The 13,222-nt window shown below is 45.0% G+C and overlaps 1 protein-coding gene across 1 annotated transcript in view; it reads left to right on the top strand.

Moving 5' to 3' along the window:
* The window catches only part of LTBP3 (latent transforming growth factor beta binding protein 3), a 44,624-nt gene extending 36,774 nt beyond the window's left edge, over positions 1-7,850 (top strand). Inside the window, exons 24-28 of the mRNA XM_056853897.1 lie at positions 567-707; positions 2,493-2,654; positions 3,952-4,029; positions 6,760-6,891; positions 7,364-7,850. Of these exons, the coding sequence (XP_056709875.1) occupies positions 567-707; positions 2,493-2,654; positions 3,952-4,029; positions 6,760-6,891; positions 7,364-7,515 (665 nt within the window). The 3' untranslated portion in view covers positions 7,516-7,850. The remainder of the gene's footprint in view (positions 1-566; positions 708-2,492; positions 2,655-3,951; positions 4,030-6,759; positions 6,892-7,363) is intronic.
* The last annotated feature ends 5,372 nt before the right edge of the window (positions 7,851-13,222 follow it).

The following is a 13,222-nucleotide window of genomic DNA, read 5'->3' on the forward strand; positions in this document are numbered from 1 at the left end:
CATTACAGTCTGTCTTTCTCACTGAGCCTCAAGGAGGATTACAAAATTAGAAAACGATGCATTAAAACAGCGTGAGACATACCGTAAGGAATGCAAAAACTGGATTACAAGAATTAGAAGACAATTACAATAAGCAATGCAAAAACGGATGATGCAAAATAAAACGAAATTATGTTCAAGACCCATCTGCACTGATGATCTGGCAAAATGCAGATTTATTTAATCATCAGCCCTTTTCACCAACCAGTCAACGAACCATTCTTTAACATGCATGTCCGCACCAGAGCTTAAATTTTCACATATATTGTTTGGTATTCCACTTGCCTTCTGTACAGAACAGTTCTGTAGGGAACAGCTATCCCGTCTGCTGTCCTCGTTGAAACAGAGAGAAATGCCATGAAATGAACTGTGTCTGGAATGGCCTTTACTTTGCCCTTATGCATCAGGTCTCAAAGATCAAAGAATTACATCGTCAAGTCAGGGATATCCCTTCTAATTTGGGAGGGTGTGTGTGTATGTTGTGAAGGGGACACAGGCGAAGGGCCTTCTCTTGTTCATGCTTATAGATGTGGATGAATGCCAAGATCCTGGGGTGTGCAAACTGGGGCGCTGCACCAACACCGTGGGGTCTTTCTCCTGCGACTGCCACCCTCCCTGGACTTTGGACCCCAGTGGCAAGGAATGTCAACTCCCTGAAACACAGGCAGGTAAGCCCCAGAACTCTGCAGGGTCCAGCCTGGTGTACTCTGGGTATGTGTGCTGAGGGAAGCTGGTAGAACTGACTGAGAACTGGTGTAACGTAATGGCTAAGGACCATACTAGGCATTCGTTTTTTAACAAAAGATGGGTCCAGGTTCCTTGCAGCCATACAGCATAGGGTTGCCAGGTCCGGGTTGGGAAATACCTGGAGATTTTGGGGGTGGAGCCTTAGGAGGACAGGGTTTGGGGAAGGGAAAGACTTCAATGCCATAGAGTCCAATGGCCAAAGTGGCCGTTTTCTTCAGGTGAACTGATGTCTATTGGCTGGAGATCAGTTGTAATAGCAGGAGATCTCCAGCTAGTATTTGTAGGTTGGCAACCCTACATAGAGTCCAATTGCCAAAGCAGCCATTTTCTCCAGGGGAACTGATCTCTGTGGCCTGGAGATCAGTTGTAATGGCAGGAGATGTTTATTGTTTGCTCTGTCCGTGTGGTTTGATTTATGTCGGATCCAGCGTGCGCCCCATCAAAGTGAGAATTTTGGAACACAGGTCCAGGATACGTGTCAGGAATTTTTTGGCACCAGTAGTAGACCACTTTGTTAAATTCAAGCACAATGAAAATGATTTGCGCTTTTTTTGTGGTCTGGAGGTTAAGAAGCAAGCGTTTTGATAGACTAGATAAAGAAAGGATATTAAGACGGAAGGAGGCACACTTTATCCAACTCCACAGGGCTTGAATTTAGAAAATGACTTGACATGTTTCATTTAAATTGTATACTGACCCTTTAAACAAAAACAGAAACATCACCACACACACCGGCTTGATATTAACTCTTCTTCACAGCAAAAACCATGGGTGCTACACTTTGTATCCCTTGTGGGAACGTTGTATACCTACTGTAAGACGCTGTGTTTACCTAGCTTGCACTGGCATATTTGAGTCCTTTGGAACTATTGATTATTGCAAAGAGTCATTGTACAGCTACAACTTGTATCCCTTTGAGGAACTTGTTAATTCCCCTTGTGGGTTAAGGCAATGAGTCGTGATTGAAACAAGTGCGTACTTGGTGATATGTAAGTAGAATTTTGCTATTTAATATTATATATTAGATAAATTTGAAAATATAAATTGCATATTGTAAAGCACACCATATTTTTATATGTAGAATTGGGACTGAAGACTTCAAAACGATCGTATCCCATCTTTCCATCTTATTCTTCAGCATGATTATTACCATCTTTGACGTCATTTGACATATAATATGGACTTATATAAATTGTTGTATATATTGCATTGACCATTCACCTTTTGTATATAGCACTTCAGTATTATTTGTCTTCCAGCATTTAATACAATTTGTTTTGCATTGTTGATATCAGTAATTTCCTGTACTAGTTCCTGGAGGTTGGCAACCACAGCTGCGAGGAATGGCAATTAAAAAATAAAGCCGAGCCCATTTGGGCTCAGAATGCCACTATTCTGGAGAACCCAGACCCGACTCTTAAAAGAGCAAATGCCTAGTTTGGCCCTGAGAGACTACGCTTCGGATTAGAAAGCTACTGGTTCAAAGCTTACCTTTGCCCTGAACCTGCAAAATGGTTTCAGGCATGCCGTGCTTTCTCCACTCACCCACCCCTTTGCAATATGAGGGTCATATTTTTCTCCTGCCTAACCGGATTGGGGTAGGCATATACGTGAAGCACTTTCAAATGCTTAGCAGAGCTGTGCAGACACTTAAGTACTATTAAGCTGGCTGCTTTCTTTGTTCCCCACCCACCCCTACCCTACAGACAGGGTGACCGATCGTCGTGATGTCTGCTGGCAGCTCCGTGGTGAGGATGGGATGTGTTCGTCTCCATTCAACGGTCACCAGCTCAGCTATGAGGAATGCTGCTGCCAGTATGGGAAAGGCTGGGGCTACCAGTGCCACCCCTGCCCCCCACGTGGCCCAGGTAACTGTGGATGGCGGGAAGTGCAGCTGCTGTGAAAAAGGCAAATTCCATGCTGGCCATAATTAGACGAGGAACAGAGAATAAAACTGCTGCTATCATACTGCCCTTGTATAAATCTGTGGTGAGACCACACTTGGGATACTGTATACAGTTCTGAAAAGGATATTTTTACACCTAAAAAAGGATATTGCAGAGCTTGAGCAGGTGCAGAAAAGAACAACCAAAACAATCCGGGGGCTAGAGCAACTGCCCTGTGAGGAGCAGTTAAAGCGCTTAGGGCTGTTTAGCTTGGAAAGGAGGTTAAGGGGAGACATGACAGAGGTCTATAAAATTTTGCATGGTATAGAGTGGACAGGGAGAAGCTTTTCTTTCTCATACTAGAACGTGGGGTCATCTGCTGAAGCTGGAGGGTGAGAGATTCAAAACAGATAAAAGGAAGTATTTCTTCACACAACGCATAGTTAAATAGTGGAACTCCCTGCCCCAGGATGTGGTGATGGCTGCCAACTTGGAAGGATTGAAGAGGGAGTGCACAAGTTCATGGAGGATAGGGATATCCATGGCTACTAGTAAAAATGGCTACTAGTCATGATCCATTCCTATTCTCTCCAGGATCAGAGGAGCATGCCTATTATTTTGGGTGCTGTGGAACACAGGCAGGATGGTGCTGCTGCAGTCATCTTGTTTGGGGGCTTCCTAGAGGCACCTGGTTGGCCACTGTGTGAACAGACTGTTGGACTTGATGGGCCTTGGTCTGATCCAGCATGGCCTTTCTTATGTTCTTATGAAATGGGATGGAAGGAGGAGCCATTAAGCATGGTCGTTAGATGAGGGGTGGGGAAAAGTGCAGAGTACCTCTACCTACACACTTCTACCCTCTATCCAGACACCTGGGTTTGCAAGGGAGGACTTCTAAAGGGAAGAGTCATGAGTCATATTAAAAAAAGTATTGGACAGCACTGAGATGGGGAATCCATTTCCAAGGCCTGGGCCGGTCCTGTGACACCTGGAGGCACTCCTTTGAGAGCTTCTGAGCATGTGCAGAGTGAAGAGATTAATGTGAGCCAGGTTGACTGAGGGCTCCACCCTGGAATGTGTGACATAATTGATGAATCATTGGTACATATCATGTGCAGAGTGCCTTTTCTCTCCCCATTGAAGAAAAACCTCTCAAGCATGTGGTATTGGGGAGGGAGGCTTCAAGGCACACGTGGGCCTAAGGGCCAAATCTGCCAAGTGAGGAAACGCCAGTGCCTGAGAGGGTGGAAAAACCTGTAACTGTTCTGTCCTGTCCTAGGCCTGAACTGCCAGTCTACTCCAAGTGAGAGCAACTCTTTCTGGGACTTCAGCGCTTTGTTCAGCAAGGTGCATAAAGGTGAGAGTGGGGAGGGGGGCAGCTGAGGTCTGTCTAAATGGGTAACCTGGTACGATAGTGGTGGTGGTGCAGGGGGGGGCTGGGGTTGTAATCCCATTAGGTGGAAGCAGCCTATTCACTGTAAAGGGGGTGTTTTCATCGGAGGTCTGAAACTTACAGGGCTCCTCCCTTGCTGTGAGGGGGCTCTCTGCCTCTTTCAACTTTGCATGTGTGTGGATGTATGGGGGAAAGAGGTCGGCTGCTTCCATGTTTCTTTCATCTCCATTGAGAATGTAAAGGCCTGTGTGTGGGCACTCAAGCTTCCACATGGGAATGTTCTGTGCACCTTTCCTCCTTGAGCTTCCACGTGCCCATGCCATGGCCTGAATTGGTAGGGTTGCCAGGTCCCTCTTTGCCACTGGCGGGAGGTTTTTGGGGTGGACCCTGAGGAGGGCAGGGTTTGAGAAGGAGGGACTTCAATGCCATAGTCCAATTGCCAAAGCGGCCATTTTCTCCAGGTGAACTGATCTCTATCAGCTGGAGATCAGTTGTAAGAGCAGATCTCCAGCTAGTACCTGGAGGTTGCCAAATCTATGAATTGGGCCCCAATGCACTTGGGAACTTTTGTTTCCAGCAGCTGTGGTTTGATTGTGAGAAGACAAGAGTTGGGTCGAGGGACCTGATTCATGGCAAAATGCTAGGGTTGCCAACCTCCAGGTACTGGAGCAACCCAAAACAGCACTATAACACTATAAAGCAAATAAGTGAATTTTATAAAGTGCAAAGTGAATAAATATATACAGCATATACAAGGGAGTACAACCAGATACAAAATTTACAATAACAATCCAATAAATATGACTTATCAAGAGGATGCCAAGGATCCTGATTCAACAGGTAAGTTCAAGTAATCAACCAATTAAGGTATCATTTGATATTAGAATTTTTTGAATCATTCAAATTCTTTTTAGGTTGCAGTTATTGGAACAAAGCCACAGGAAAAAGATGTCAGACGTGTTGTCTAGATCGGGACCACGTTTCGCATATGAATTTGAATGATTCAAAAAATTCTAATATCAAATGATACCTTAATTGGTTGATTACTTGAACTTACCTGTTGAATCAGGATCCTTGGCATCCTCTTGATAAGTCATATTTATTGGATTGTTATTGTAAATTTTGTATCTGGTTGTACTCCCTTGTATATGCTGTATATATTTATTCACTTTGCACTTTATAAAATTCACTTATTTGCTTTATAGTGTTATAGTGCTGTTTTGGGTTGCTCCAATTATCCTTACAGCACTGAGCCTTCTTTTCTTGTGGTGAACCTCCAGGTACTAGCTCGAGATCTCCCGCTATTACAATTGATCTCCAGCCGACAGAGATCAGTTCCCCTGGAGAAAATGGCCGCTTTGGCAATTGGACTCTGTGGCATTGAAGTCCATCCCCTCCCCAAACCCTGCCTTCCTCAATCTCCACCCCAAAAATCTCCCACCGGTGGCGAAGAGGTTGCTCTGTCCCCCCACACCTGATTTAATTTTGGCTGGTGCATGATGTCAGTCATGCTTTCATGTTTTCCACCCTGACTTTCCCTGAACCTCCTTTGGTAGATCATTGCTGAAACAGCAAATTTGGAGGAAGTGTGGAAGGAAAGGTGTGGATTTCTGCATTTCCCTGCCTGTATCCAACACCTTTCCCCCTCCTGCCTGCCAACCTCCCCATCACTAACAGGCTTTTTGCCATTTTTTTAAAAATTGGTATTGGGTAAAAAAAATTATAGCACAATCCTTACCACCAGTAATTTACCAAAAAACAAAACGCTCACTGGTGGGAGAGGGTGGCAGACAGGGGAGGGAACATGGAGTGAATCTCTGGGCAGGGGAAAGCGGGGGGGGGCACGGCGGGCACCCCTGTGTGGCAGCAATCTGGCTCGTCCTGTTCTGCCATTTCCCATCAGTCAGGACAGGGGCAGAAGAAGAGTTGGTTTTTATATGCCGACTTTCTCTAACACTTAAGGAAGAATCAAACCAGCTTACAATCACTTTCCCTTCTCCTCACAACAGACACCCTGTGAGGTAGGTGGGGCTGAGAGAGAGCTCTAGCCAGCGTGGTGTAGTGGTTAAGAGCGGTGGTTTGGAGCGGTGTACTCTGATATGGAGTACTGGGTTTCATTTCCCACTCCTCCACATGAGCTGCGGAGGCTAATCTGGTGAGCTGGATTGGTTTCCCCACTCCTACACACGAAGCCAGCTGGATGACCTTGGGCTAGTCACAGCTCCGTCAGAACTCTCTCAGTCCGTCCTACCTCACTGGGTGTCTGTTGTGGGGAGGGGAAGGGAAGGTGATTGTAAGCCAGTTAGTCTCCCTTAAGTGGTAGGAAAAGTCAGCATATAAAAATCAATTCTTATTCTTCTAAGAGAACTGAGACTAGCCCAAGGTCCCAGCTGGCTTCATGTGCAGTAGTGGGGAAACCAACCTGGTTCACCAGATTAGCTTCCGCCACTTATGTGGAGGAGTGGGGAATCAAACCCAGTTCTCTAGTTTAGAGTCCACCACTCCAAACCACCGCTCTTAACCACTACACCACGCTGGCAAGTCAATACCAAGGAAGCTGCAATAAGGAGGTTGCCCAGCTTTCTCTCTTGCCTGCCCCCATTTTGAGGATTTCTACCACTTGGGATGTGAGCACTTTAAGGATGGCCGTGAGCAGCCCGGACACTGAACTCTTTCTGTCCTGCCTTGTCACAGATGCCGACAGCTCAGAGGAGGACTCTGACGAATGCCGCTGTGTGAATGGCCGCTGTGTCCGCACCCAGCAGGGCCTGGACTGCGAGTGCCCCTTGGGCTTCCAGCTGGACAGCACCCGCACCCGCTGCCTGGGTAAAGGGGGGGGGCTTTGCTTTTCCAGCATGCAGTGAGACAGCACCCTTGGCCAGACCAAACACTGATCAGATGTTGAGCCCTTCCGGTGCTTTTACACACAAATGTGCTGGAGTATATAGGGAGGATGGAAGGCGGCATGGTTATAGCCCCATCTTGTCAGATCTCGGAAGCTAAGCAGGGTCAGTGCTTGGGAGACCACTAGCGAAGATTCTGCAGAGGGAGGCAATGGCAAACCATCTCTGCTTCTCACTTGCCTCAAAAGCCCCTTGCTGGGGTTGCCATTAGTTGGCTGTGACTTGATGGCACTTTACTTGATGGGGAGACATGAAAGAGGTCTATAAAATTATGCATGGTATGGAGAGCCTGCTCTCCCCAGGCTTCACGCCCCCCAAATATCCAGGTATTTCCCAACCCAGAGCTGGCAACCCTAGTACTCCTTGTTACAAAACTTTGGACCCTTTTCTTTCAGATATCGACGAGTGCCGGGAGCTGAACCAGCGGGGTCTTCTGTGCAAGACGGAACGGTGCGTGAACACCAGCGGCTCTTATCGCTGCACCTGCAAGTCCGGCTATGTGCGCTCCCGATCTCATGGAATCTGCATCCCCCAGCGTCAGCGGTAGCCTGGGGCACCTGCCCCGGGCAACCTCCCTGAACTGGGCCTGGCCACGGTGGGCTTCCTCTGATTGACCACAGCTGGAAACAGAACACTGGGCTAGATCAACCTTTTGGTCTGATCCAGCAAGGCATTTCTCAAGTTCTTAAGGACTAATATTTTGTACCGGCTATGATGAAGGGGCATTTGATGACGATGTTGTTATAGACTCTCCCACCTATCCCCATTTTGACTCCCTAACCTGCTGGATATTTATCATTAGGGTTAAAAACTGCATTTGGTTTGCACTTGTTTTTGTAGGGTCCAGAAATAAAGCTCCTTTTTGTACATAAGAGATGTGGGTGAGGAGGGGGAAAAGAACACCCAGGTTGAATCAGTTAAGTAAAAGGGGTGGGTGGGGAGAACATCCCAATAAAATGTTCGGAGTCTTCTGAGGGGAGAGGATGGTTGGCTTCCTAATCGATGGGATGTCCTTGAAGGATTCCCTGGAGGAGAACTGGGCATTCCTGTGAAGGGCATTTAAATTTAAAATGAGGTTTATATGCTGCTAATTGGGGTAACCCCAGGTATGCTCTTGTGAGCATCTTGAAAGAAGAGTGAGATGCAGAGGTAAATTGTTCTCCTCCCTCTAGGATATGTTTTTTTCTCTGGACAGTTGGGGGTAGGTATCCCAAATTTTGAAGAAAATCTAAAATTGCCACCTAAAGTTGTTTTCATAGTAGTCGGCTCATCCCTCACTCTGAAATGGGGTGAAAATCTACTGAAGAACGTTCAGATATTGGGTGAGTGCAGAGTGTCAGGGGAATGTGATTTCCATCCATCCCTACCTGTAGATTCACTATGAGTGTGGAAATTTTGTGCCTGGTGAATATTCTGGGCACAGATGCTGTAGTATTAGTGAAACTGAGCAAGGATGCATCTGATCAGAGGTCTGGATGGGAAACCCCATCTAGCAGCAGGGTATACATAGTATTTTAAAGTAATAAATAAGGAAATAAACTTCTTGGTTACACTACACTAAGGTGCCTCCACATGGAGGTTTTGCTTTGGTTTTGAGCATCCATATGATGTTGTCCTCTAATAGTTCACTGGTGAGGATTTTCCCTCTGATCTTTCCCAAACCTGGCTTGATAGGATCTGTTGGGGAAGATCTCAATCAGACTGTGTTAGCGTGTCATTTGGACAGGAAGGTGCACATTTTCACATCACATCAGCACCACTTTCTTTACTTCAAACTTCTTTACTTCTTTACTTCTTTACTTGAGGTCACTGTTCTCTACCCCTCCCACATAGATACCCCTAGAGTGCTTTTTTTTTAAAAAAGCATCAGTTATTAACATATCACTCAGCCTTAGGTTTCAGCAATATGTCAATTATGAATTTTAGAGCAGTTCCTCAGTGGAACAGGCTTCCTGGGGAGGTGGCAAGCTCTCCTTCCCTGGAGGTTTTTAAGAGGCTAGATGGCCATCTGTCAGCAATGCTGATTCTATGACCTTAGGCAGATCATGAGAGGGAGGGCATCTTGGCCATCTTCTGGGCATGGAATAGGGGTCACTGGGGGTGTGGAGGGAGGTTGTTGTGAATTTCTTGCGTTGTGCAGGGGGTTAGACTAGATGACCCTTGTAGTCCCTTCCAACTATGATTCTATGAATTGGTTACCAAATGAAATTGACATATTGCTATAGGGTAATAGTATAATTATATTATCATTTTAAAAGATACATCATTTTTTTAAAAAAGAAAGCAAAAGTCCTAGGGTGGCATAAGAAGAGGAAATAGTGGCCATGAGGGCTGAAAACGAAGTGCAGGGGAAACCATTTCATGGATGCTCTGTTGGCACTGCAAATGCTCTATATTCTCAGTGGTAGTGAGAACACCCAGAATTACCACCACCCTGTGGAAGCAACAGAATGTCAATATCATATGTATGAGCTTCTGGCTGAGGATAGTAACCTTCCAGTTTGGACTTTGGGTGTTTTCCGTAAAAATGGTCCTAAGACTGAAGAGAAGACTGTTCAAGTTGACTTGCAATTGTCTTTCTGTGCAGGCATTTTTAATCACGCAACTTAGTGGTATTTGTATATAACATTTCCCTCAAAGCATACTTGGTCCCATTCTTAATTTTAATGGCTACCTTTGTACATTTTATAGCAATTATTTGTTACTGTTTTATTTATAACCTTTATTGCTTGCCCTTTCTCCAAGTTTTTTTTTGAGGGGGAGTGTTATTGCTTTGATCCTCATAACAGACCCAGAGAGGAAGGTTAGCTTGAGAGACATTGACACCAAAGACCACCCACTGAGTGGTCATGGCTGAGCAGAGCTTTAAACAAGGGATGTGCGTCTGTTCTCCTTTTTATTTCTTTTTGTATTTGTTCATATTTTTCCATTCCCTTTCTCGCCATCAGTTTTGTAGAGTCGGTTGTGCTATGTACGTATACTGTACAGTTTTTATAAGCCGTTTATACGTACTGCAATAGATTCTGTTTATAAATTTAATATACATATAATTCTGATTTACTAACAGACAAAATAATATTGAAAAAATGTGTACTTTTATGGGGGATTGCAATTTGCATGAGGGAGAAACGAAGTTTAAATGGTCAAAACAGCCTGACATGCTTGAACCTGGATCTCTCCTGGAAGGTGAGACGTCACTTCAGGCGGCAGATGTCAGAGAGTATTAAGGGCAGCTCTGTGGGAGAGACAGATCTGAACCAGGGGGACGTTCTCCAGGGCAAAGGCCCACCGAAGTGAACAGGGCCTCCTGTCCATTTCAATGAGGCTTTGCTGAAGAGAACTTCTGGCTATATTGAGGCCCATGTTAATTTGTATTCATTTATTTGGACAATTATACCCTGCTTTACTGCCCAATGGAGACCCCAAAACAACTTACATTAGCATTCTCTTCCTCCATTTTATCCTCACATCAATAACTCTTATGAGGTAGATTAGGCCGCGAGTCCAAGGTTACCCAATGAGTTTTCATAGCAGGGTGGGGATTTGAACCTGGGCCTCCCACATCCTAGTTCAGCACTCTAGTCACTACACCAAAATGGCTGTCAGGTCACCAGAGACAAAGAGGCCTGAGGCACCACAACGTCTTAGGCTGGCTTTCAGTCCCACACTGTCTGCTGTATCACAATGGGTAACCATGTTAGTCTATCTGTAGCAGTAGAAAAGAGCAAGAGTCCAGTAGCACCTTAAAGACTAACACAATTTCTGGCAGGGTATGAGCTTTCATGAGTCACAGCTAATTTCTTCAGAAGTGAAGAGTCACAGCTCACTTCTTCAGAAGTGAAGAAGTGAGCTGTGACTCACGAAAGCTTATACCCTGCCAGAAATTTTATTAGTCTTTAAGGTGCTACTGGACCCTTGCTCTTTTCTACTGCTGTATCACACTATCTGTTGCATGTTCTGAGTTTTGGAAAGAGGAGGTTTCTCCTGCATAATACGTGAAATCCTAATTAATGATCAAAATAATTAAGTGTGTCTCCCATTACCAGACACCCACAAATGATGCTTAATTTGGCTTCCTATTTACTTCATTTATAGCCAACCTTTCTTTCTGAGACTCAAGGGGATTATAAAATACAGAAAAACAGTTCAATCAGATAGCACAAAACATCCACTAACATTGCAACAGGCCTAGAACTACAGAGATTGAGAAACAATACAAACAGAACACTGTCTAAGGCAGGACATATCATGAACTACAGAGTGGATTACAAAGGCACAAAACAATGCAGTAAAAGGAAAATGATACATACAATAAACATTGCAAATATTTACGATCATATTCCTTGATAAAAGTGCCCTCCTGGACTGCTCCATTGTACTGTCCTGAAAGTATCTGTTTTGCATATTGTGCAGAATGTGCGTGGGCCTTGCTGACCTCCTCAGCCAGGTAATTCCACAAGGTGGGAGCCACAGCAGTGAACGACCACGTGCCTATCCTCATGTTTTAACAATCGGATACAACTGGAGTTAGACTTTGAAGCCCTGCATGCATTTTCAAGGACAAGGCTCAATCCTGGTAAATGAGGGTGTTCTGAGCCACAAATAGAGGGACCACCTCTGGGATTAGGGAGACTCCTAGGTTTTGCACCCTGCCACCCTAAGATACTGGCCAGTGTATGTAAGTTGTGCCTGAGAAGAGTCAACTGTTTCTTAACATTTCACTCAGTGCCATGGCTACACACATGCAGTGTTGGAGTTCTAGGAGAGATGGCAGTCAGGATGCACACAGAATAAGGACTACATATTGGGCCAAGATTTGAGTCCAGTAGCACCTTAAAGGCTAAATTTTTTTTCAAGAGAATAAGTTTGGAAAGCCAAGAGCTCCCTTTGTCAGGTACAAAGCTCTCTTCCTACTTGTATTTGGCAAAGGGAGCTTTGACGGTCAAAAGCTTATACCTTAGAAGTCTTGTTAGTCTTTAATGTTCCACTGGACTCGAATCTTGCTCTCCCACTGCAGACGAACACGGCGAAAACTACGTATTTTGAGAGGATCGTGCATATCTGTGGTTACCCAAAAAAATTCTGTCACTGTGGAGAAATGCCCTCCACTGTAAAAAATCACAGGAAGGGTGATGGGGTGGGGGGAAATGAGTCCTCAGACTCCAAGCACAGAACCCTTCGGTGTTGACAGGTGCAAATGGCTCTGGCCTGAGTGAGACAAAAGTTTAAAATCATTTAACACATCTGCGAGATGGTTACACCTAAAAGATAGGAGACTGCAAAAGCCATAGGGCTAGATCCTATTTCTTCCTCTTGGGTCACGAAGATCAGGACTGACCCCAGAGCAAAAGCGTGATAGCTTGACCCTGCCCTAGCCAGTGTGAGCGAAGTGGGAGATGCAACAGCGAGGTAGAGCCTTTAAACAGCCACACAGCTTTCACTAGAACCAACCGAAATGACACACAACATTGTGCAAACTTTCCAGTTCACCAGAACGCTTCTTCAGGCTGGATGTTACAAAATATAAAAAGGCAAAAGATGGAAAGCAGATTCTTCAGACCATGCTATTAAGGTCAGATCGGAGGAAAGCAAGCAGGCAATGCGCTTACCATAACTTTATTGCTGCCCTGTCACCTTACAGCGCATTCTCTGCAAAGCTGTAGTAGTCCACGTCATCCATTCTTTGTTCTGTCACAGAAATAGAGAAACCACCCCAAATGAGGCCAAAATAGTCCTAAATGCCAGAGAAGAAATCGAAACACAGTTGCCTGGGAGGTTGAGAGCAATAGGAAGGACCTCATAATCTCTATATTTATGTTTGAAATAAATGGGGAGGTGTTGCACAAGGCAACCGGACCAGTTATAGCCCAATTTTGTGATATTACCTTGTTCAGCCTTTTCAGAGGCCTGTTGACAAAATTCTTCCTTTCTTGGCTAAAAAAACAAACAGGTACCCATCAAATAAATAAAGCCGTACAGCTATATCGGTCCATGCAAGGTCCAAAACCAAGCATGAAAACCGTGTAAGACCTTATGTTAAACCCAACCACACGGTGCAAGGTTTCGAGTACACCAGAACTCTTCATCAGGCTGGAAATTGCAAAATGAAAACAAAACAAAACATGGAAAGCATATTTTGCAAGCCATGGCGTTAAGGTCTGATCTTGCATGCATCCCCTTAGGTATGTGTTATGTCTGTTGAGTAACGCCTCCACACTTAAGTGCCAAGTTTCTTTATTCCAGTCAGATAAGCA

This window comes from Euleptes europaea, chromosome 7 (genome assembly GCF_029931775.1).
Source record: "Euleptes europaea isolate rEulEur1 chromosome 7, rEulEur1.hap1, whole genome shotgun sequence".
Taxonomy (NCBI): Eukaryota; Metazoa; Chordata; class Lepidosauria; order Squamata; family Sphaerodactylidae; genus Euleptes; species Euleptes europaea.